Source organism: Bactrocera dorsalis, unplaced genomic scaffold (assembly GCF_023373825.1).
Source record: "Bactrocera dorsalis isolate Fly_Bdor unplaced genomic scaffold, ASM2337382v1 BdCtg018, whole genome shotgun sequence".
NCBI lineage: Eukaryota > Metazoa > Arthropoda > Insecta > Diptera > Tephritidae > Bactrocera > Bactrocera dorsalis.
In genome coordinates, this window is record NW_026038069.1 from 18,589 (window position 1) to 43,451 (window position 24,863).

At 35.0% G+C, this 24,863-nt stretch overlaps 2 protein-coding genes across 7 annotated transcripts; both read right to left on the minus strand.

The window, feature by feature from the left end:
- Positions 1 to 21: 21 nt before the first annotated feature.
- On the minus strand, positions 22 to 16,651 carry LOC125779962 (uncharacterized). 6 transcript variants are annotated; one of them, XM_049461259.1, is made up of 6 exons: positions 16,386 to 16,651; positions 3,351 to 3,684; positions 3,041 to 3,295; positions 2,655 to 2,972; positions 1,001 to 1,855; positions 22 to 942 (listed from the first exon to the last, which is right to left on the minus strand). In XM_049461259.1, the coding sequence occupies exons 3-6, from the start codon at positions 3,209 to 3,211 to the stop codon at positions 640 to 642; spliced, it is 1,647 nt and encodes a 548-aa protein (XP_049317216.1). In that variant the 5' UTR covers positions 3,212 to 3,295; positions 3,351 to 3,684; positions 16,386 to 16,651; the 3' UTR covers positions 22 to 639. The 6 variants fall into 6 exon arrangements, with proteins under 6 accessions (XP_049317216.1, XP_049317214.1, XP_049317215.1 ...); XM_049461257.1 differs by having other exon boundaries at positions 23 to 942; positions 3,041 to 3,684; positions 16,386 to 16,647; XM_049461258.1 differs by having other exon boundaries at positions 23 to 942; positions 3,041 to 3,684; positions 16,076 to 16,647.
- A 1,007-nt stretch (positions 16,652 to 17,658) lies between these two features.
- Positions 17,659 to 24,434, minus strand: LOC105230247 (protein takeout). Its single transcript, XM_011210908.4, has 4 exons — positions 24,019 to 24,434; positions 18,606 to 18,695; positions 18,391 to 18,541; positions 17,659 to 18,324 (listed from the first exon to the last, which is right to left on the minus strand). The coding sequence occupies exons 1-4, from the start codon at positions 24,149 to 24,151 to the stop codon at positions 17,889 to 17,891; spliced, it is 810 nt and encodes a 269-aa protein (XP_011209210.2). The 5' UTR covers positions 24,152 to 24,434; the 3' UTR covers positions 17,659 to 17,888.
- Positions 24,435 to 24,863: the final 429 nt, after the last annotated feature.

Genomic DNA, 24,863 nt, shown 5'->3' on the forward strand with positions numbered 1-24,863 from the left:
CAATAGTATATATTTAAAGGAATTACTGGTGTGCTACTGTTTCATAATTTGTCAAGCATCTTGTGCGACGATAATCAAATTTTTTCATTTAGTAAGCAATTCTTTTTTCTTTCTAATACATCCCTTGTTGAGATTAAGAAATATGTGAGATAAGAGGTCAAAAGGTAGTTAGAAGCTGAAAACCAAAGAAGAAAGGAGAACGGTTTCTGAATAAGAGAAGACTTTTACAGACCTTTCTCAAAGTAATGGCGCTTCCAACATACTACAATTTTTTTCTTCCCTTCCTCTATAAGTGTTCGAAGTATTCACAAGAAACATATCTGGTTCTCGAAATAATATACACATGTTGCTAAGAGTTTTGACAGGTATTCACTCCAACTAACAAATATATAAAATGAACCATCAATTCTACATTTGTTCCTGCAGGGACTCTAACACAAAGGTAGTTATTGTTGTAGATGGCTAGAAACTCTCCATACAATATATAATGTTGCAAAATGATTGTTTTGTTATATACACATACATATACTCGACGCCTCAGAGTATGTTAAGTAAATATTCAAAATTTCAATAAATTTCCAGCCGTATCTCACGATACAAGTAGCTATGGGTCGACCATTAAAGATAAAATATTCCGTTTTAAATAATTTTTATATATTTGGTCAGGAAGGATTTGAACCCACAACTCGTAGATGTATTTCGTAATGGAAGTGATTTGGGGACCCGGAAATTATGTACGCCTAACGAGCTTTCATGGTTTACATATAATACAAAATCACTTACCTGCTGTTTAAACCGCTTGCTAGCACTCCTCTTAAGAGTATTGCAATTCGCATTTCTTGCGGCGCGATCCACTTCATCATCAACATTGGCGACAACGCCAATTCCTTGTGGTGGCATGCAGCGCTTACTCAGCTCCACTAATTCCGAAACGGGTTGTACCTGCGCAGATTTGACAAATGTGAGCACATATAGTCTGACTTAAATTTCTTCCACTCACCTCCACCGTAACCGAATCACCACTGTTACGTATCATCTCAATGATCACCTCACGGGACAACTCACTTACCGGCGTGCCGTTCACTTTAAGCAAACGATCACCCGGCAGCAGTCCGGTCGCACCACCACCCGCACCGGGTTCAGCAAATATGACCGGTTTGAATGTGGGCGAGGTCAGCGATTCCGCACGATCCAGACAAATCGCTTTGCGTAAACTGAAACCGAAATCATTGCGTGGTGATTTTTGCCGCCTAATGACTAATTCACGCGCCGGCGGCAATTGCACCAATTTAATCGGTGGCAATGGTAATTCCACATCCTCGAATGCGTGAACACGCGACCACCGATCGATACCCTGCGACTCACCAACGGGACTCAAGGAAAAAGGCGGCGTGGCAAAGGAAGAATTTGTCGTATCTGTGAGACTGTCAGCGCTCGGTGAGGGTGAGGTCATCACACGCAGATTGGCACTGTGATGCTGTGGCAGTTGTGGTGCGTAGCGTGCCGTCGTCGGCAGTGTCATAGCGCGTTGTATACCCGCATTACCACCTTCATCGCTACGCAAACTCTCCACCGAGGTGAAGGCGGTGCCACTGCTCGTGTGAGGATTAACGCCTGCACCGCCGGCGCCACCGACTGCACCCATGCTGCTGCGTCCAGTAGCTGCACCACTTATACTATTGCTGCGACTACCATCGAAGGGCAACTCGTTTTGCATTGTGTTGCGCATTACGAGCAGCTGTGCTTCGGGCGATGTGATCGTTATCTCTTCATGTACATTGGATATGTTACTGCGAGAACCCTTCAGTATGCCACGCTTCGGAGGTTTCGGTGGCACAGGCGGCAGTGAGCGATGCTGCAATATTGAAGAAAATATTGAAGTTAGTTCAAACTGGTTTTGGAATTAGAGAGAGCAAAGGCAAATAATTTAAAGTTAAGAGTAATGCAATGTTGTTGTTAATTAGACAATTTAAGGTTCTTTTAACTAGTCTGCATATTTTGGCCCTTATATTATAAATGTATGTGCTAGAAGATTACATATGTATACCCATATCAACCCCTACTTCAAAAACTAACTTCCTTTATCCAGAACAATGGTTCATCGAAATACCGGCTGTGATTTTGAGGTCCTGACAAATAATAGAATGGTGAAATTAACAGTCAAAGCCTCCCGAAAGATTAACGTTCATAAATTATAAACTTGCGACTTAGAAGACGTTCATATTATGCAAGAATGTTCGGTTTCTAACAGTCTTTTGGGCGCTTTCTTTATATAGTCCTTGTGGTCGTTGGTTTGTTTGTCCAATACATTTTTGGGGATATAATCGTCTATATTAGTTAGTCTTTCATTTCTTTACTTAAAGCCTATCTATATTTTTCGCGTCAATTTCGGCGATATGACTTCTCTGAGCTTTAATAATTCTCGAGCTGTCAAGCTAGCCATTTATGAGGTAGAGCCACAAATATTACTTAGGTGTAACATATGTATGTAAATGTCCTTTTTTCTAAATAAATAATTTGTATGTTTAGAAAAACCGTCGCACTTCTTTAAATTAGTAACAAACAAACTTTGCCTACATTCTTTTTAATTATAAACATTCACAATTAAAATAGCTTCTCTCCCTGAACATTTCATCCATAAGTATCCATTTTACCTTTCCATTGCCACTCGCCGCAGCGGACGCCAGCATGGAATGTATACTCATGGCACCAGTAGCTCCGCCAGCACCAGCAGCACCCACACCAGCGCCATTATAACGACTCTCAATGGTTGTCGTCACAGATGCCTCAATTTCTTCATTGCCGCGATCCAATTCATAAATGCTATCACCTTCGCCGCTCAATTCGGCGCTTAACGCTGCACGGTCTATATCTAATTGGGCGAAAAACTCTGCACTATAATCAGCTGTTATGCCGCTGGGCAATTTCTCCTTCTCTTTACGCCGACCGCGTATTTTCAGCGAACGACGAACCTTACAAAACAAAGAAAAACGAAAAATTATAATCTTTTATGAAAAATTTAGAATATTTGGAAGCGCACCTCATCCAGCCGCAGCAGCTCCTCAGTGCTCATACTGCCCGATAGTACGCCAGCATTTTTAGCCTCTTTACGCAATTTCTTCTCACGTTTGCGACGTTCCTTTTCATCGTCGCCACCACCGCCACTGCCACCGCTCACCGAGGATACGCCCTTTTTCATGAAATTGAACATCTTGTGGTTATTGTTGTTGTTGGTGTTGCACTAGCTATATGCTCTATTAGTGTATTTTAGTTATTGCTACTTATTATGTATTTGCTATTGAGGAAGTAAGACTGTGAAACTATGGATACAGATGCATTTATATACATACATATGTATGTATGTATGTAGTGTGCGGCAATGGCACTCGATTTGCTGCCTGCTGGTCGGTGTTGACGACGTCGCTTGTGCCGCTTAGTTGGGCACAACCGGCAAGTTGCACTGAACGCGACACATGCGAAGGGCAATCAATAGAGTGCCCTTGCAGCAGACCGGTGCGAAATCACGCGAACACGAAGGTCAGCTGCTTTCGTTGGCGTTTATCCTCTATTTGTGTGTATATGTGGGGGTGGTACGTACTCGCTGATTGCTCCTATTTTCAACCTGCAGTATGCGATTGTAGAATCTGCTTCCTTTTTTGGGTATTTACACAGTTTTAGCACCGACTGTAAGTTAAACAAAAGAAGCACAAAAGTTAAAAAAATGCAAATTAAAGGCGTGGCAATTATAGTGCATATTAAAGAGTACTTTTAATCACAAATTTTATCACCAACTCTTTATCACTAATCAGTTGAGGCGCCGCGAAGCAGCTGTCTGAGCGACTAGACAGCGAAATTGCATCTGTGCTGAGGCAACTCTTGCTGACGCCGGGCGACTAGCTGCTTGCATTACACACAGCAACACTAAAGACACCAGTGTTTGCTGGCAAAGAAACGGTGAAATGTTGCACATAAATATGTATGTATGTATGTATGTACGTATGCGATGTAACTGATACAATTTCACTTTTGCATTAATTTTGCATTTGCAATTTTCCCCATTAAACCATCTAAGGTCTATGAATGAATTACGATTATTATTTTTATTTAATGTTATTGTTGCTTTTATGCGCGCAACTGTCATATTTTTCGCGCACACACCGCTGAGGCTTGACTTTTTGCCGACATCCAGACATTCACGCCACCAACGATACTGCAGAACAAGCACACAACTAATTCGATTTGTGCAGTGCAATTTTCCCGGCAGAGCAAAGTGAAAAGAAAATTGAATGAAGAGGAAAAAATAGTAAGAAACAACTTACAAACAACACGAAGCGTTGGCGAAATACGAACAAGCTGACAAGTAGAGAGTCAGGGGTGGCTTGTGAACCTATGTGTATACATATCTAAGTGGCGCTTTTCCACCCACGAGCATGCCTGCCTGCAACTGTATCAATAACAACAGCAATAACAATAACCAAAATAACCACAATGCCGTTAAGTATGAGTCCATCAGACGTGTACGAAGGTGTGTTCGTGTATAATGAGGATGACAAAACAATAGCTGGAAAATATTTAACAATGTAAGTATGTACCACTGCTTGCAGCTACTCGGCTCACGAATGAACATAATGTAGATCTGTCTGTATATGTATAGCTAATAAAAAGTGTGCACAAATCTCTAATATAGACATACATATTTACATAAGTATGGCGTGTTGCAGGTCGGTCGATGGGTCGGTGGGCCAGAGTGAGCGACTAGCCAAGAGCAAGCGCATGAAAATTTGTAACAAGATGCAAGAATGTAAGAGAAAAAAAGGTAAGGCCGGGTTTAGTGCGACCGGAAGTAGTTATATACAGAAATATGTATCTTACGAGCCAAAGATACGCGCTTGTTTTTAAAAGGATCCATTGTTGGGCCTATATATTTATTAAAAAATACCGTTATCCGTTATTCAATATTATAAAAAAATAACAGAGTAACATGAACACACATCAACATGTAAAAATTGTATAATAGAGGTAGATTTGGAATTCTTCTGCGACTTGTCGGGATTATAAAACACCGACAACCCAACTGTTCGCAGGAATTACCTCGGTCAGAAATGTGAAATATACCAACCAAGCCTCAGCGGCCTAACACAGCAAAATTCTTAATATTTGCTCTTGAAAACCACGAGCTGAAATCTTTATTGTTGTTGTAGCGGTAAAAAGCATGACCTAAATAATGTTGATTCTCCACTCGGCTCATAATTGGTCTAACTTAACCGACCGTGTTTATGTACACTGAATAAACCTAACCTAAAGCTTACCGATCCAAACAGGTTTAGATCGCCGAAATAATAGTCTCTGGCCGGATAAATCCGGGTCAATTCCGGAAATGTAGAGCCGGCTGCCGTGGGATTGCGCGACATCGTTACAGATACTATATTATGTTAAACTCATACTTATCCAAAATCGAATCCAGTGAATCCCACTCATCTAACACCCCTCTTCCTATGGCGAGACTCCATCAAAACATAACATTCCTGGGCCTACCGTTTGATGACTTCAATGACAATCAACCGGACCCTCACCAACCAAGCGGGGATTACCATTACTACAACAGCAAACACTGAATAAGCTGCCCTCGTCAATCTGAATAATTCTAATCCTTGACTGCTTACAACTGCTACAGACAACCACCTTCGAATATGTTACTCTTGGTTATGAATTTGAATAACCATGAAACGCATGCAAGAAAAGACTAAACACGCATAAAGACACGCGACGACATCAATGAGAAGAGCGAAAATCGAAAGGCACAACAACATCAAAGCCAATATGAAGAACATGAACCTTAGTGGAAAATGGATGTGCGTGAAGCGCTGGAAGATGTTGCATGAAAACGGGGTTTTAATAAAGCATGAAGGAACGGAGTGTGGCAAACTATTCAGCAACGTCATTTTCCTTTCGTTTAAAACTAAATAAATTCGACTAAATACCTACCATTCAATTATCATCCAAAAGTAACTAAAGAAAATAAATTCAAAGCAAACGAAAAAGGCTTCACGAACAAATTTTAAGAAGAACCAAAGCTTTCGAACAAAAATTTCCACTAATTTCCAACATTCTAGAAGTCGAAGTGTAAATGTTTTGGAGCTTAATTAGCAGATCTATCCGAAATTAAGCACAAATGAGCAAATTTTTTTTAGTCAGCATCTTCTGATAAAAAGAGACTCTTTGCAAACCTCTAAATAATATTGTACCGTATTTACCTCTGGCTTATTTATTACTAAACTCGCATCAAATTGTTCATTAATTCCCAACTACTACAATCACCGTTAAACCCATAAACGTGTGCTGAATATCCGTCCCTGCTCATACAAGCTTTCTATCTTCATTACTTTTCAAATAAATTCTAGTAGATTTACCAATCAACGGAAAGTGTGCACAACTTTTCCTCAACCAATTAAGTTTACTTTTAGCTGCGACTATTGGTTTGAAACGTAATTTCTGCTCAACTCATTGTGTGGTTTGACCCCTTCAAAATTGTCAGAAACCACAACTTCGACAGGCAATTGCATCTGTGAAAGAAAAATGTGTAGACGACAAGAGAACAATGTGATTCCATATGTGCAAGTGTATATATGTACATATAGTATGTATGCTGGTGCAAGTATGAGCAACGCAAGGAATTTTTAGAACAGTAATGACAGTAAGAAATTACTTTCTGTAGCATGACGTAAATCACTTGTGACAAAAAAGCACCCCGAAATTGTAATTAAATTCCTTGGGTAAATGATATTTCAAAAAATTTTATTTTCCTATTGCAAGAGAGCTCGCATCTATCGCGAGTCCGTTTGAATGATTTTAATGGATATTTTGATAATTTTTTTTTTTCAAAAATAGGACCGCAAACAGTGTCTTTGAACATGCTTGATCATGCGGATTCCGATCCCACATTCATGGAGAGTCAACAATCATCGGAATGAAGTGGAAAAAACCATGACAAAACCGCTCAAAAATCAAGGTGATGCTGATTGGTTTTTCGATATTCGTGGTTTGGTGCATCATGAATTTGTTACGGAGAGACAGACGATCAATAAGGAGTTCTATTTGGCCGTATTGAGGTGTTTGCAAAAGAACATTCGTCGAAAACGGCGGGAATTGTGGAATAACAATGATTTTACACGATGATAATACACCATCGCTTAGAGCCGTAATTGTGACCGAATAGTAAGCCAAAAAAGCAATGCATCCCATCGATCAACCACCATATTCATTAAATTTGGCTCCTTGTGATTTTTTCTTGTTCCCCAAGCTGAAATTACCGCTCCCTGGAACCCGGTTTCGGTCAATCGTAGAGATAAAACAAAATTCGCTGAAGGAAAGCCATCCCAAAAAGTGCTTATGAAAGGTGTTTCAAGGCCTGAAAAAATCGTTGTCATAAGTGTATCACATCTGTTGGAGATTATTTTGAAGGTGACAAAATAAATACCGATGAATAATTAAATATTTTTTTATTTACAATATCCGGGTACTTTTTTCTCACAACTTAAACATATATAAATTCATAGATATACCAATATCTATACTCGTTTTTACTGTTTACATCTAAATGTATGCTCAAATAGATGTACCCACTGAACTCTTCCAAAAATTACCCTGAAATGAAACATCAAAAATATAAATTTCAAATAGACTTTCCAGATCGAATATGGACTTTTTTCAAAATTATTTAATATTTACAACTAGTTTTCAAACTGAAATTAGTCCGACAAACACCAAGTTGATACTATTGTTATAAAGAGATTTTCCGAATTTAAATTATTTGAGTTCGAAAAATATGTTTCTTTTAAATTTGGAGTTTCCAAACCTAAGTTTCGAAATAAGGTTATCGAACTGAAAATGTAACGTTTTGAAAATACTGATTTACAAATATAACTGCCGTACTATAACAGTCCGAAAATTTTTTCTGAACTGAAAACTGACAAACTCGAAAAATACTCCGAAACTAGTTAAAAATATCAGACTTAAAAGAAGTACAAAACATTTTACCAATGAGTTATTAAATTTAATCAGAATTTAAAGAGGTATATGATATACATACATACATACTAACAGAAAAGATTAGAATAAAGTTTCTTGGTTGACTAGTTCCATTTGAAATCAAACTCGTTTTACAATATTAGCATATTTCACTCAAGAGTTATGGTTGTAAAATCTACGTAAATACTCGTATGTATGAACTAAAATATTATAATTGTAATATCCACATTTTTGTATAATTTTACAATTTCGCATATTTCCACACTTTCTCGACTGGCCTTTCCATGAACATCATCATTATTTTTTATGAAGTCTACGAAATCATCATCACAGACGCTAAGTTTTTATATTCAGCATTTTCTGTTTTTTTAGTTTTTTACTATTTTTTGCATTATGAAAAATAAAATGTCGCTATATAAGTGAACTTGACCTTTAATTATTGCCATGAAAAAGAAATTATAGATATAATGCACCGCTTGCAAAAATTCAAAGCGAACGAGCGAGGGAGCGTATTATTTATTTTATTTCATATTTACATACATATGTACATATATACCTAAATACATATGTACATCATTTGGATAATAATAACGGCGCATACAGCGAGTTATGTCACCGCCGCATGCAATTCACACTTCTACTGATCTCACGCAATTAATGTTTTGTTATCCACACATGTGTGATGGCTTACTGACTGACTAAACTGATGGCATAAATGATGGCGTGAAGTGTTGCATGAGTGGCAGTGACTGTCGTGCAGAGGAACTGCTAATGGACGCCACCTGTAATAAGATTACAATCTATGTTGCAACCCTGCTGGCGAGCTAGTTGACTGGCGGTAATTGATACATAATAAAGGAATGATGGAACGAACATAACTGTAATGGGTATAGAAATGGTTTTAATTTTTTTAAAGAAACTTGGAGCAATATTTAAATATTTCCAGCAGCAGTCTGTCGAATCCAGTAACTTGTAGTGTACTACCATCAGTTCAAAATTGACATATTTTACGCACCTACCCTGGCTGTCGGTTCTCTGCTCTGTAGAGGAGTACACTATTGTGAACTTTTCATCAGCTATAATTTTAGGCTTCCTGATCATTGCAGCGTCTTCCAAGCGGAAGTGCTATAAATGTAGCAGTATCCACTCCGATAGTAGGGCAGCGATATTAGCCTTGAGTTCGCTGGCTGTGCTTCAAAAGCGGTATTATGAAAAACTAAGGCTGATGAGCTTGCTAGAGCAGGTACCTTAGTCTCAATAACTTCAGAATTAGAACGGCTAGGAGCTCCGTTGGCTTTTGCCGGATGCAAGCTACCTTCAGAATCCAGGAGAAATAGCGAAAGGGATCAGGTATCTAACCTAACCTAACCTAATAAAGGACGTGTTCGTAGATGGACGTTATCAGACTGTAATTTGAGCAATGACAGCTGTGAACTGAAAAATTTGAAAAAATGGGCGTGGTCCCGCCCACAGAATGCGTGTATATAGGTCAAAACTGGGTGGAATCGGTTGAAGGCATATACGTAAAATAAGTATTTTCGAACTTCAGGCTTGCTTTTACCGCATATATCGGCCAATATGTGAGTTATTTTAGAAGGAATGTATTCTTTTACTAATAACAGTTTATCTTTGTGCTTAAAATATAAAAAAAAAGATCACGTTTTTCCAACATTTGGCTGACTTTAGTCCATATTGGTGATGGTAAGTGTACCTTAATGAAACTCAATGAGCTGGTCTGTTGATAGATGAAAATCGATTCAAATATGTCCCTTAGACGAAGTAAACCTAGTGTACTTTTAAACTTCCGGTTGGCCTCATAGCATAGATACGAATTACCCCCACTCCCATATACTATATACATATAATAATTTTCGTTTTTCTAACAAGTCTTATGACGAATAAGTTGTTCAGTGTGAGTAATATTTTTATAACAACATAAAGTCGAGTTATGGTCTGATACATTCGAGCACATCTATCAGAGTGGCCTCTATATACAGAATTAATCGCATAAAGATTTGCTGATTTTAAATATTAGTATACTAACTATGGTATATAAAATTCTAAATTATGTTCCGTCTAAATATGGCATTGCACGTCACATACTTTCACTTGTGTAAGCAGAATTCTCACCATGAATTTTGTGGAAAGAAAAAAGCTAAATCACTTCAAAAGTGTGGTGAACCGACGCTTCAGCAACCTGTTAAATGATATGAAGAGTGTGTGGGTTTTCGAAAACGTGCCTTTTTCTAGCGAAGAAATTCTTCAAAGAATTTAAATGATTAGTCATTGAAAATCACAGAAACTTTCGCTATTTCTGTTTCGAATTGTGAACGTGCGCAGACACTTTAATAACACTTAAATATAAACAATAACGCCTCCGCCCCGCCAGCTAATGGGTCATACAACTCCAGCTGGTGTTGTGCGCTTGGATCCGGTTTCGCCGCACATTTGACATATTAGAATTCTATATCACCACACCATCGCAGATTGTAATTACAAACAAATAGTAAAAACTTGCAGGGACACATAAGTGCTTAGTAATAGCAAATGCTCCAATGTGAGAGAGGAGAGAAGCACAGCGATCACTGGGTGTAGCAAAAAAATAATAAATAAAATGAATCAAAATTCAATTATGTTAAGTAAATGTCGTATATTAAAGGCAGTATTAGGGTGATACAACAAGTTTCTGAATTTTCATAGAAAGAAATATTTATGTATTTTTAATATTAACAAAAGTTAAAATGGGAACGGAAAACCCGAAACCAATCCAAATACTATCAATACGACAGCATTTATCAAAATTATTTGGGAAACATGCAGTAAATTTGAATAGATCTTCTCGAAGAACAGAAGCTATAAGAACTTTCGCTATAATATAATAGATGACATCCTACAAGAAGCGTGGAACCACCAGCGCCAACTATCCGTTTATCGATATTTCTGCAAATCTATAAAGCTTTGTAGAGATCGATAAGAATGTTATATTTTAATCGTGGAAGCTTAAAACTATGTAATTCATCTGGGATTCGATGTATTTGATAAGACGTTATCAATCCTGCAGGTAAAAGCTGAGAAGCAAGTTAAGAGTTTTTAGAGTGAAGGTTCGAAACCCACATCCTTTTCGATATAAGTACCGAAGTTTGAGCTATTGTTGTTTTATTGATACTTAAGCATTGTTTGGAGAAAAGTGCACTACCAACTGGATCATAGGGAAAGGTATCTTAAGTGAATGGATTAAGCGGAGCTTGTAAAGAGGTCGTTAGTGTCATGCGAAGACTCTTTTATGGCTGGTTCAAGATAAGCAGGAGTTTAATCTACATACATCAGTATCTAAAACGTAGTTATGTCCACCGATGGTTGAGTCTTAAAGTTAGGCTATCTTTAAAATCGGCATCTGCGAAATCCTTGGACTAATTGCAAATTGGACGCAATGGGAATCTGAAATTTATTGCTACACCCGCATAAGAAAAACCAGCAACAAGAAAACCATAAACAAGAACACATAGCAACTGCATGCAAGCAAATAAGACAGCAAATAGCGACAGACAAACCCATTTCGCGCCACAAACACATACATATGTACACATGCATATACATATATACGAGCTGCTCGCTTGGAGCACATACCAAGAACGAGCTTGAGCTCCAGCTAAAGCTAAAGTTAAAGCTTAAGTCAAACTTAACGCGTTAACGACCAACAACTATTTACAACAACAACGTGCGCACGTTCCATATATAGGCGAAGCAACAGAAGCAACACAAATTATTTGTGTCAATACTAAAACGAGCAAAAAGAAAAGAGAAATTACTAAAAAAAATAAAAGGAAATACAAAAATAAATAAATAAATAACAAACAAGAAATGAGACCAAAAGTAATCAAAGCAAATAAGATTAAAAAAAAATTATAAGGTGCAGAGACACAAAAAATATAGCAATAACAAAGAATTTTCAACGAGTGTATGTAGGTAAGCTTAAGCCTCGAGTAGCGAGGGAACACATTCTTTTCTTTGTTGTTGGCGACATTTGTGAGTTTACGTTTACGTTCAGTTGTGGGTTAAAAGTTATAATAATAAGTCAGAATTAAAAGTCTGGCATGCGTTGGAATTTGCGCGTTCAGCATAAAAATTTAAAATTAAAACTAAATTAAGTGTATAAATATTTACTTATTTACTCGTACTATTTATTTAACTGGAGAAATGCACACACAAAACTTAATTATATATCAGCGATTATTTGTTTGTATCTTATGTTTAGATTTTTGAATTTTTATCTGTATAAATACATTAGGGTATCCATTATTTCCCCAAGTTAATTTTTTTTTGCATTTTTTTTTCAGCTTTTATCCTATAAAATGGATTCGACGTAAACAAGCTCCTTAGTTTCAGTTTAAACTGTGTCTAAACTATTTACTTTTTATATATATTTAACAAGAGGGTTTGGACCTTTGCAATAAATTCTTTATCTCAAAGAAAACAAACCTATATACTGAAAAATAATGTTTATTATAACTTTGACTTTATATGGCTTTTAAAGGAAGATTTTATGGAAAAAAATCATAAAGACCTTTACTGTAGATCTTTGTCCTAAAAGGTTTTGAAGGTTTTAGGTTTACTTGTTTAATGTAAAATATCTACTCGGGAAATAACGAACACCCTAATCTACATATATGTACATATAGGAATGTATTTTTCCTCGCATACCTACAACAACTTCGGCAACTCAGCTTTTGCCTCGACTTAAGCTCTTGTTTTGGAATTTTCACTACTTGTTTTGGCCTTTCGGCGACATAGAGCGTAACATGGAAAGTGCATTTACATTTGGCCTTACGCGTAAAAATCAGAGCATACCTTCACCCACACTTTCAAGTAAGCACGTTCATATATGTAAATGTATGTATGTATATGTTATGCCATATATGTAACTACGAAAATAGAGGCGCATACAACGGCTAAAAAAGAATTAGAAGCTCTATAAAAATTATTTTATATACATACATATATTAATAAAATCAGAGAATAGTTATAAATATTTTAGTCCCAACATATGATATAATTAAAAACACGCTTACAGATACCTAATGTTGGTTGAAAACATATACATACAATAAAAAATCATACTGAGTGAAGTGAGCCTGATATACTAATATTAGTAATATGGGGGCTAGGTCAATTTTGCGCTTAAATTTATCTATTTTAGGCACAAATATACATTGTTATGAGAAAAACACGCTCTCACATTTTCATTGCAATAACTCACATATTTAGCGATATATGCGTTATAAAGCCATCGGGAGGTGCCGAAATCTTTATATTAGGTATGTGGGGGCTCAGGGAAGTATTGATCCGATTAAACCCATTTTGATACACAGAGAAACTGTTATCAGGAAAGTATTCTCTCTGTATTTCGATTCATATTGTATATAAAGTCAACTATAGATACTGGGGTCCACATATTTTGTACCGAAAGGCTTAAGCAGTTTTGGTTGGATTTGAACAATCATAAGGTTTTACATTTTATTCCGTTATATTTTGTACTTTATTGGAAAGGGAAAGAGTCTTATTGCATTGAAGATTGTGCCTATGGGAAGTAGGCATGATTTAAGTCCGATTTCGCTTACTTTGCACTTTGAGACACATGGAATTCCAAATTTGACAGCTGATTTTATTCACTTTCACAGTATGGGTAGGGGTTCTTATATGATTTCTTTTGAGTTAATTTGGTTATTTTGGCTTGAGTGGGTTAGGAAATATGTACTTTAAAACTATTAGAAAGCCACACCCATTTTTTTCAACATGTGTTCCAAGTTTCATCAAGATATCTTCATTTTTTCTCAAGTTACTACTTGCACTGACGGACAGACAGACAGTCACACAGATTTCAACTCATCTCGTCATCCTGATCATTTATGTATATATGTATGTAGATATACAACCCTATATTCATATACATACATATATGTATCTCGATTAGTTTTATGTACTACATACAACCGTTAGGTGATCAAAACACATACTCCGTAGCACCATGTTACAAGAGTATACAAAAATCATAATACATAAGTATGTATGTACATATGTATATGTTTTAATAAGGTAAAATAATTATTTTCTAGAAATTATTTCATTTGTTATGCAATAGCATAGAAAGAAACATAAACCAAGAGAGGTAATTAAAAAGAGCATTTTAAATCATTGAAAATATGCATAAACGAGAAAGTAAAATTAACGCAGATACTAATAGCTAAAATTAGTACAGGTTTTACGAGCTTTACTCGCTTGGTTCACGGTTGAAGGATTTCCAGTATTGGCTCAAGAAATGATTATAGTGCTACAAATGTGCATATACAGGCTTGCTATTAGCGTTTCTTGGCGTATGTAAGTATACATATGTACATATGTATGTATGTACGTATGTACATACTTATGCCATTCCTTATTTATTCAAACCCATGGAAAAAAATTTTTATTTTTTACCAAGTGTACTTGCTATTATATTATACAATTTGGTTCTATATCGGGTACTACTTTAAGCCTAAACGCTGTTCCTCTTAATAGAAATATAGCGGAAATAAAATAGTGTCCTTACCCGGATATGCTCATATGTATGCAATTGGGTGTCATTACGGTAACAAAGGCAATGCATACTTTATACGAACTTTATAATAAAATAAATAAAATATAATATTTTCACTTAAAAAATCTTTAATCACTTTTGACCAAAAATATATATTTCTTTCTAAAGTATTTACAATTTATATAAAAAAGCCCGGTTTAAATTCAGCGTATACTAAATAATTGGCGGAAGCTGTCAAATTATAACTTGTGTCAAATGTCAAGTGCACAGAAGAATAATAGGTGTCAAATTAGAACACTCATACACGCTGCCAAATAACCGCAAATTTCTAAGCATCAGCTAATATATATTAACATAACATTAACGACGTAAAAAGGAACTACCCGCAAAATGATTAAGGAGGTTCGTTTTTTACGATATTTTTTTTTTTTTTATTAAAGCTTACATAATAACAAATTATTATACAAACTAAAGAACGCAGCGCTAGCATCATAGGCTTTCGGCTGATTTTTTACGATAATATTGCATTATTTAATCAAGCTAAGATTTTTATAAGGTTCTCACAAAAGGTAACTAACTGAAGAAATAAATAAATAACAAAAAGTTAAAATTTATTCATTGCCAATACAAATAAATTATAAATTTGGAATAATGCAATAATAAGTGTTAAACACTTATGTTTATCAAAATCACCGAAAAGAAAAACAATATACAGAAGAAAAATAAACACAAAATATTTTTCACCATGCTTTCCTGCTGCCACCACAGTTTTGTATATACATACAAACATACACATAAAGAATTTGAGCGAACGGAAGATCAAAATGTCAAAAAACAGTGGGAAGAGGGCACAAGGAAAAAGGTAGAAATTGACAGCATACAAGAATGTTATTTTTTTCGTTTTTTTGCATCAACAGGATGATAAAAGTTACTTTTCTCGCTGATAAGACATCGACAGTATATAAATAACTCATATCACTTTTCGTTCCAATTGGCTCAATAATTAAAGATTTATTTTTGTCAACACAACTTGCGACGCTTGTTGTCTTTATTATATTTTGCAGCGACGCAGCTTTGCGCGCACAAACAAAACATTCGTCGACGCAGTCGAACGACCTCAATGACGCACCCCCCACCCACTTCTTAGTTGCTTTATCTGTTCCATTCCTTGCATAAAGTTTGCAGCATATTTACGTATTTTCGGACGAGAAAGCACTTTTTTACACACTTTAACGTTGCCGAAAATGTAGGTAGGTACTCCGTAAAGCAATGACTTGTAAAGGCTGGTCGATGTTGAACGGGCGTGCGCGTAACAATACCGAAAACAGAAACACACATGCAAACATGTACAAGTCCACCGGAGGTGCGGCGATTTAGCGGGTGAATTTACCGCAAGGCGCTGTCAGTAAATTTTTCGATTTTTTTATGTAAATATTTCGTAAAGGAATACATTACTTTTATTTAGTGACTCACAGGTATGAATAAATTTTACTTAAAGCTACTTCTTGATATTGAGCTCTCGAACTGAAGTGATTGCTATAAACAGGCAATCTGAGTAGACAGAAAATTGATTTTCATTTCGATTTTTCCTGATTGCTTAAACTTCAATATGTCTCACTGCACACCAATGACGTTTTATGTTATTGCTAAATGCAAATATTTCAGGTTTTTGACACTTTTTACCACTTGTTCTCATACATATAAATGCAAACTTCTTTACATTTTTCACTAGCACAACTTTTTACTTTTTCAGTAATAGAGCCTTCAACACATTTTCACTTACATTTCGTTTTGTGCATAATCTCCTACTGATTTGTTTGCTAATAATTCACAATAATATCGATTCACACACAAGTTTTCCACAAAATTTCACCAAATTGAAGAGATCAAAACTCGAATTTAACTCCGTCTACTAGACGAACACACAAATGAAACGAACTAACTGAAGAAGAAATAGAAGAACCATTTAACAGCAGCGATTGGTGAGCGAAAGGTGCGAAAATGGTAACAAAAGTAAATTGGAAATCCATGGAAGTGTATATATGTATGTGATTTTTGGCTGTGTTGGTTGGTTTGTTTTGGTGTGCATCACCCAGCGTTGTATTCGAGTGGTGAATTTGAAGCGAAGTGTTATACTCTAAACAGCTGATTCGAAAAGTTGACGCATGGAAATGCTTGAGGCGGTAATAACCGTAGTTTGATTTCTTTCTTTTTAAATAAGATTTACTTGTGAGTAATAAAAGCAAATTTGTGAAATTTAATTAATTTATATGGTTTAAAATGTGAAATGTGTTATTGGTATTCTTCTCAAATGAAAATGCTCAAATAGTGTAAACAGAAAGTAGTGTATAAAATGTTCAAAAAATGTTTCCTGAGTTAAAATCGTGAAGGATTTCACTGTCCAGTTTACAGCTTTCAGTCTTTATACAAAAGAACTAAGCGAAGGTATGTGGTATTTTGTTTAAAGAATTGCACTTAGGAAAACTAGACAACTACATACCAAAAGCCACATCTAATTTAATTACAAAATATACATTATTAGATTCGCGGAACATAACCTCTTACTAGTATATAGCCTATCAGCTTAGTGATAGCGTCTGAGTCTACTCTAACTCTACGAGTATATGCGTGTATACTTGTACTTACGGATGTACATCTGTACATGCAGCGCAAAAGTATGCTAGTACTAAAAAGGCTTAAATATATACATATTCATCTGAGCATGCATAAAATGCATACATATATGTATATACATACATACACAAACACACACACGTAAATGCAAAATGCAGTAATTTATGTAACTAATATACACAGTTTTTTTGCAGCATGTTCGTTAAAATTTTAACGTTATTACATTAACCCGTTGATATTAGAATATAAAGTATTAATTAACATTCCATTTATTAACGTTCCTATACGTAATCTATACCTTTAAACAAAAATGTTTAGATTATGAGAACAACCGGAAAAATAAACCGTTAGTCAAGTTTTAATATTTTATGAGAAATCTTGTATCCGTTGCAAATATGCATAAATAAAACATTTTACATACATACATATTTATATAGGTACATACATATATATTTTATATATAAATTTACAATTTGTTTTCTTTAAGTTATACACTTATAAATAACTACACATAATAAATTCAAAAATAACTCAATTCAAAGTTCTCACTCACATTCTTATAGTAAAATCTGCAGAGGCTTTATTAAATATTAAAAGAAAAATACCCAGCGATTGTTTTTTAGCTGCACCCTTAGTTTAGTGCGCCACGGTTTCAAGAACTCAGGAATATTGAATCGAAAGGTATCTCCTCAAATAACTTATTCGATATATCACGGAAAATTTTACCAAAACTACGCGCATAGCCAACTTTTAGCTCGTTGAACACCGTCTCCCAATTATCATTCAAAAAACGATTCATTGTTTGTGAGAGTAAACGATCATTGAAGAGATTATCAAATTGCATATAAACACGTTTTGGATTCAAATCAACACGATACTCTTTCAAGCGCATATATTTAACGCCATCGCGCATGAAGGGTTCACCAATGAGACGATGTTCGATGCGAGTGTTGATCAATGTCAAATTTGCTTTACCATTACCCGTTATAGGTAACAGTAGTATGCGTCCTGACATTTCATAATCGCCCACCATTTCAATACGATCGGTTTTACTGTCGCAAATAATCAGATGATTATTTAGATCAGTACTAAATATGAAGAAGAAAAAAATTAGTTCAAAAAGTGTTTGGTTTTAATTTGCAATTTAAGCATACCGATAGCGTTGTACTTTGCTGGTCGAGATCATGTCATGTACTAGCAAATTTTTCATCGTTTGCTTCAACGTAATTGGTGCATTGCCGGAGTCGATGACCAGCGATTTAACAGCGAGTGGTTCTAGTGGTGGTATGCCGAACTCCTTGTTGCCTGAAAGTCGTGTAAACATCAATAGTTTTTTATGGAAAATTAATTAAAAAAAAGAATATTTTACCATCCTTAAGCAGCAAGATCGCATTGTTCACAGCATCCACAAGACATTTGTCAAAGTTCGCATCGCGTTTGCACTTGTCAAAAGTTGACGCTAAAATAAAAAATAAAAATAAATAAGATAAGAATATGTTTGAATTTTCAGAAGAATTTATATTATAATACTAAACACGTACTTAACACATTTTTCAAATTCTTTTTAATAATGCTATCGAATAAATTAGAGTTCCAAAGCTTTTATAATAACAGTCCTTGAACCCAACAAATGGGTTTAAATAAGAGCATATGTATGTAGTATGTGTATGTAACCCAGCTTGCTGCTATAATTATGATTTAAAGAACAAATTATGTAAATGCTTTGTGCATATTTTCTTTATTCAATTGCTTTTTTGCTTTTAAGAGCTAATGGCGCACGCGTACAATAATAGTACACGTAAATAAGTCGCCAACTCCTTTGCATACAAACTACGGAAGTGCGACACTCAGAAAGAATAATGAGCTATTCTTTTTGTGAACCTTAAAAATATATATACATATGCACATAAGTACGTAAGTATAAAAAAAAATAAACATTTATATTGTTTTTAGCATCTGCTGAAAGCACAATGCCGCGAACGTGTTTAAAATACGTGTACACACCTAATTTTTGTAAGAAATGCCAAGATTGAGAAGATAGCTAATCGTGCGCAACGTTAAATTAAGATTTAAAAAAATTGATTTATTAAGGAAGTCCAGCGTGTCTCCATCATAATTATTTAACATATGTACGTATGGATATTTAAAGCCATTTACGAGTACATTTTGAGCCATTCTTTTTATTCTATTTCGTAGAAATCGAATCCTTTCAAAATTACACTTTACCGAAAAATTAAAATTTAATTTTTAAGAAATCCAAGTATAGGTTGAGTCAGCCTTATACTCGTAGTAAATGAGGCCAACTATACAAATGTTCTCACATACTTACTCTGCAAGTTTTCAATAGGTATGGACCTACAACCTACTCCGATTTTATCCATTAATCGATTTTAAAATTAATACTTAAGGTGATGTTACTGTTAAAGTAGTGAGCTTCTAAGTTTCAAGTCGATTTATTCATCGCTTCACATCAAATCGTCTACTATGCATTAACCGATAATCCGAAAGGCATAGGGTGCTTAAAGAATATAATCTTATATTTATAATATACTGATAAGTATTGTTCAAAGTAGTTGCGAATTCACCAAATGGTAAATACAATTTATTTGATATTTGATGGTTATCTCATATGTTTTTATAAAAACTGCTTGATATACTTTAAAATATAAACGCTAACAGAACTCAGAAGCCTCGGAAGTAGTCTCATGCCACCGATACCAACAATAAATTGTATTTATTACTTCCAATTTGACAAACTCACACAGTGCAAAATACAGGAAATAAATTTCGGTCAAACTTCAGCATATAAACAGGTTGCCGCTCAAGGCCTACAAAAGACATGATACTCGTAAATGCTTGGCGCCAATGAAAAAATGCCTAACTCACGGCCCAACTTCAGTAATGGTATGCGCTCTTATGAGATTACGAAAAAATGCGAACAATTCGGAAAGTTCATTAGCACCGTCGCAATCAACACAACAATAACAACGTAATGCCGATAAGTAATCAAAGAAGATGCGTCTCAAGCAGAAGACAACAACAAAACTGTAATGATGCGTGTATTCGCAGCATTCACACAAATAGAGCGGCGTGCTAAAAACACAGAGATTAAAACTAGTTTGACACAGTGAACGCAAAGTCGAAAATGCTCGGCTTAGCAGCTTTTGGTTCAATGTCAAGTTGAAGTACGGATCGCAACAACAAGTCCACGGTGTTAGCTTTTATAGTAACAATTGGTAGAAGCAAAATTGAATGAGTAATAAACTTGGTGGTATTCATTAAATTTAAATAATTAATAGCTTTTACATTTTTTAATAAAAATTCATATTTCTAATACATTTTTGTGGGGTGTGTGTGTTAAGCGTGTAAGTAAAAATATTTAATAAATGCTTACAGTTATTGATTTTTTCCTAAATAATCATGAAATAAACAGAAATTTTTGCGATAATTTTTTTTACCTCTGATTTTTTTTTACCTTTTTATCTCAATTTCAAATATTTTAAATATATATGTAATTAGGGGTTTCACATAGTCTCATAAAGTTATAAGTTATAACGATCCGAAAACCTGGCATTGAGAATTGTAAATGTGTGAACTCATTTTTGTATGTAATCTAACAACAATTTTTGTAAACCAGTGTAAAAATTTATAATTTTATGATTTTACGATGCTTTATGACGGGTTGTGAGTACCCCAAATATTTCACAATCTATTTTACAAACCAAATCTATTAAAAAAACATTATTTCTAGTTTGATGTCACTTGAAAACAACTCTAAACAACTCTGCCCTTTCAGTGGCATAAATACTTGACAATATATTAAGAAGCTTTAAAGTTTTGAGCGTACCTAAAGCTACTAACTGTAAGATGAGATTTTTTAAATTCGCTCAATCACTCAATCACGCAGAAATGGTACTGGTAGGTTTCTGAATTTAAAATGTAATAGACACGAGCTGAACTGATACATCTGATTCATATCAGAATCCAAATGATGTTCAAACCCTCTATTGTCCTTATTGTTTAATTCGTTTTACAATAGAATGGCCGCAGAACGAAAGAGTTTTTTGACCAAAGTAATGGAATAGTTTTTTCCTACAGCAGTATTTTTTATAGCCTTATCTTCTGGCATCCAAATCTTGCTTTCAAGCTCGATTCAGTAACTTTGGATCAGATTGAAAGGGAATCACTGCAAGAAATAGTTGTTAAATTTCTTGTCACTCTCTTATCAAACTACATAGATAAATCAAATACACAGGTATTCACATATCAAAATTGAGCAAGAACTAGTCATTGTCTGCCACGACCTAAGGTAATATGCTTACGAATAACTCGTTTATTTTATACCCTTTTAATGATTGGTTTTACTTTGTTATCTCTTTTATCTTATTTTTCGCCATATAACTTCAGCGAACTGTGTCATCGCCAATTAACGTAAACATTAAGGCGGATGAAGCCATTAACCAAAAGCTGAGGACAACACCAGGAAGTAATTGTACACAAATACACACACACACACACAGTCACAAAAAAATCGCGCAAATTGTTCCATTTAACGCTCTGCTGAAGGCCTGCTCGCTTGATTAGCAACGTTCCACTCTCGTTTCAGTAACACGTGTTGTTGGTGGTGGAGCCATAAAAAAAATCAAAATCAAAATAACAACAAGCCAGATAGACGGCTTCTTCATCTTCATTGAAAATAAAGTCTGCTGTCAGCGTTGTAGACTGGCGGCAGCGACTCAGTTGTCAGCCAGACGAACTTTTGTTCGCGAACTTGCTGACATAATACATACATACAAATATTTATGAGCGACGACCGGTTGGAGATGCCTAAACTAGTGTTTATGTTTTTGTTGGCTCTTATCCAATATAATGCTCGGATAGAAGGCAGGCACTCTTACCCACACACACACATATGTATGTATGTATGTAAGTGTATGTATGTTTTCGCCTTTGGGCGGTAAACATAGTACATAGAGAGTACACTCCGATAAGACATTTGTAGGTACGGCTCTTATCTAGCTTTGCTTTTGTTATGCTGGCTAAAAGTGGAATAACCTTGTTGGTTTGTTTTTGCCTCTTTTTCGACTGTCCAGTCAACCAGTTCAGTGACTGAAAAAGCTCATTAAATGACATAATGTTGTAATATGGTTGTTGTTCTGTGGTTGTGCATCGATTGCATTCATTGATTTTCTCTGAGGGGGCAACAAAAAAAGGTTTGGGTACATACATAACTATTAAATATTTGCTAAAAACTGCATACTTAAGTGTATTGAAGCACACTATATCTAATTACTATTTTCAATGTATAGTGCTTATTAGTATGTATGCATAAAATAAAAAAAGACCCAACATTATGTTACATAAATCTGTATAATCAGCGCAGGTTAGAGCAAATTACTTAGTTAGGGGACTCACACCTTGCCATAACGCATCGTAAAATCATAAAATCATAAAGTTTTACACTTAAAAAAAAGTTTTGGATTACAATTTTTTATTTTTTTTTTTATCTTTTAATATTTTTTTTAATCTTCCTATTTTTTCCAAGAAAAACAAAATTAAAAATTAAAATGCTTTTTGAAATTTTTGGTTTAGATCAAAATTGCGGCCGCAATCTTAAACTTTAATCTGTTTTCCAAACTTACACTACTTCATCATTTTTTACGCATTTGATAATTTCAAAAACTCTCTGCTCTCGAGTAGTCAATTTCCTGAATTACTTCAATTATTAACGGTTTATTAATTGCCCTTTTATAAGCGAAGTGTAAGCACAATTTAATGCCAAGGTCATTGTGAACATCAGTTTATAGGCACTTTTTCCAAAATGTTCGTAAATTAGTTGGACGAAAACTCCATACCAAATTTGAATAACAATTATTACACGTCCAGTAAAGGTACTCAAATGGCTTTGCAATTGTGTTTTTTCTTCACACTCGCGAAAATTACAAGCAATTTGCATGCGAAGACGCAAATAAGCCATATGTAAATACGATATCGTATAGACTGAAATGAAATATTCAAAGGTGTCGAGTTCGAAGAGAAGGTAAGTAAATAAAAATGCAATAAATATTAGTGTGGACAGCGAAACCAAATAATCGTTTGATAAATTGCCAACTATCAAGTCCGTATAAGTCAGGACCACCCATAATTGTTACGAGTTCGCAGTGGAATTCGAAATTGACTCGTTTATTTTTTAATTGAGGGTCATTGAAGAAATCTTTGGCAAAATTTTTCAATTCATATATTTAGTAGAGAAACAACTATTTTGTTCAATATTTCAATGGAGTAAATTTTCAGCACTCGTGTGATTCATATCTTTATCAGAAAGAAGTAATACCTGAGTGATTACCTTCAATCCACATTTTTCACAACGATTCATTAGTCCTTCGCAACTATATTTGAATATATGCCTTAATGAGCCTGGGGAACTAACAAATACGCTCCACTAGCGACGTACATATAAAGCTAAGATCTTTATTTTATTCATTAATTCTAATTTGTCTCATGGACCACCCACCTTAGCCCTTTTAAGCGCTCAAAAACCCTGACTTAAATTCAAACATCTGGCAGTAAACGATTAAAAAATTTTCAGAAATTGCTTAACTCAATTTTTCCATAATTTTTTCGCTAAAATAATTCATTTAACTTTTTTCATAGATATTAGCCACTTCTGCTGTTCGTTTTATGTTTTTAACGCATGTGTACTACTTGTAAATTACGAAACTTATCATTTGTAGACGTTCGAAAAATATGCAACAACAACGAAAAAACGCTAAGAAACTTACGCAAATCTTTGGCAGCAACTGTATTAGCCAATTGCACTGCGAGTTGTATAAACAGCAACAGCCAAACTGACGGTAGCAATGTTAACTTGAAGCCAAAGTCACTATGTAACTTGTTGCGCATGCGTGCCGACATTTTACTACTCTTAAGTTATTTCACTTTTCTTTGGATTTTATTATTTTTTTTTAGTAATCACACGAACGTATTACGTTTTAATTTACGATTGTCTTGCATGGAAATTTTTACTATTATTGAAATATAATTTTTTTCTACTCAATTTCGATTAAAACACTTTATCGCTTGGAAGTAATTAAAAAGCTATTTCGTAATTTTCTTTTTTGAATTTGCCGGATAGACACGCCATCAACACCACTGTTCTGTCTTCAGCGAGTTATCAACACAAATTGAACGGGATGCTAGACGCATGCGCGGCTTTTATAGTAAGCTTCAGCTTTGCTGACAACCTACCTAGTCGGCGATACAAAAGCAAACAGACCATCCGTCAGCTTCATAGTGCCACTACGCATTCTCACATATGCTCACACACACACAAACAGTTTGATGTGCATATGAACGCTTGCAGAGTGAACTTTTTGAGCCATCCACTGCATGCGTTCATATACAGGGTTTTCCAATAAGAGTAATATGATTTCTTACAAAAAAAAAACACACTAATTATTGAGGAAATTCAAATGTTTTTTATTTAATGTGATTTATACAAATAAGTTTTGAATATAATATTAATCTAATGGCCTCCACGACTTCTTTGGCAGGAAAGAGTGCGAAGAACCAAATTTTCGTCTACTTTTTCCACTAAATCAGATTGCATGCAATGATATATTGCCTT

Bases quoted from the DNA above. Each gene is read 5' to 3' on its own strand.
- LOC125779962 (XM_049461259.1), bottom strand. From the start codon at position 3,211: ATGTTCAATTTCATGAAAAAGGGCGTATCCTCGGTGAGCGGTGGCAGT. The intron at 1,856-2,654 runs GTAAAATGGATA...TCAATATTGCAG, and splicing joins CGGCGAGTGGCAATGGAAAG to CATCGCTCACTGCCGCCTGT. The intron at 943-1,000 runs GTGAGTGGAAGA...AAATCTGCGCAG, and splicing joins GTGATTCGGTTACGGTGGAG to GTACAACCCGTTTCGGAATT.
- LOC105230247 (XM_011210908.4), bottom strand. From the start codon at position 24,151: ATGTCGGCACGCATGCGCAACAAGTTACATAGTGACTTTGGCTTCAAG. The intron at 18,696-24,018 runs GTAAGTTTCTTA...TTTTTATTTTAG, and splicing joins AGTTGCTGCCAAAGATTTGC to CGTCAACTTTTGACAAGTGC. The intron at 18,542-18,605 runs GTAAAATATTCT...CACGACTTTCAG, and splicing joins GATCTTGCTGCTTAAGGATG to GCAACAAGGAGTTCGGCATA.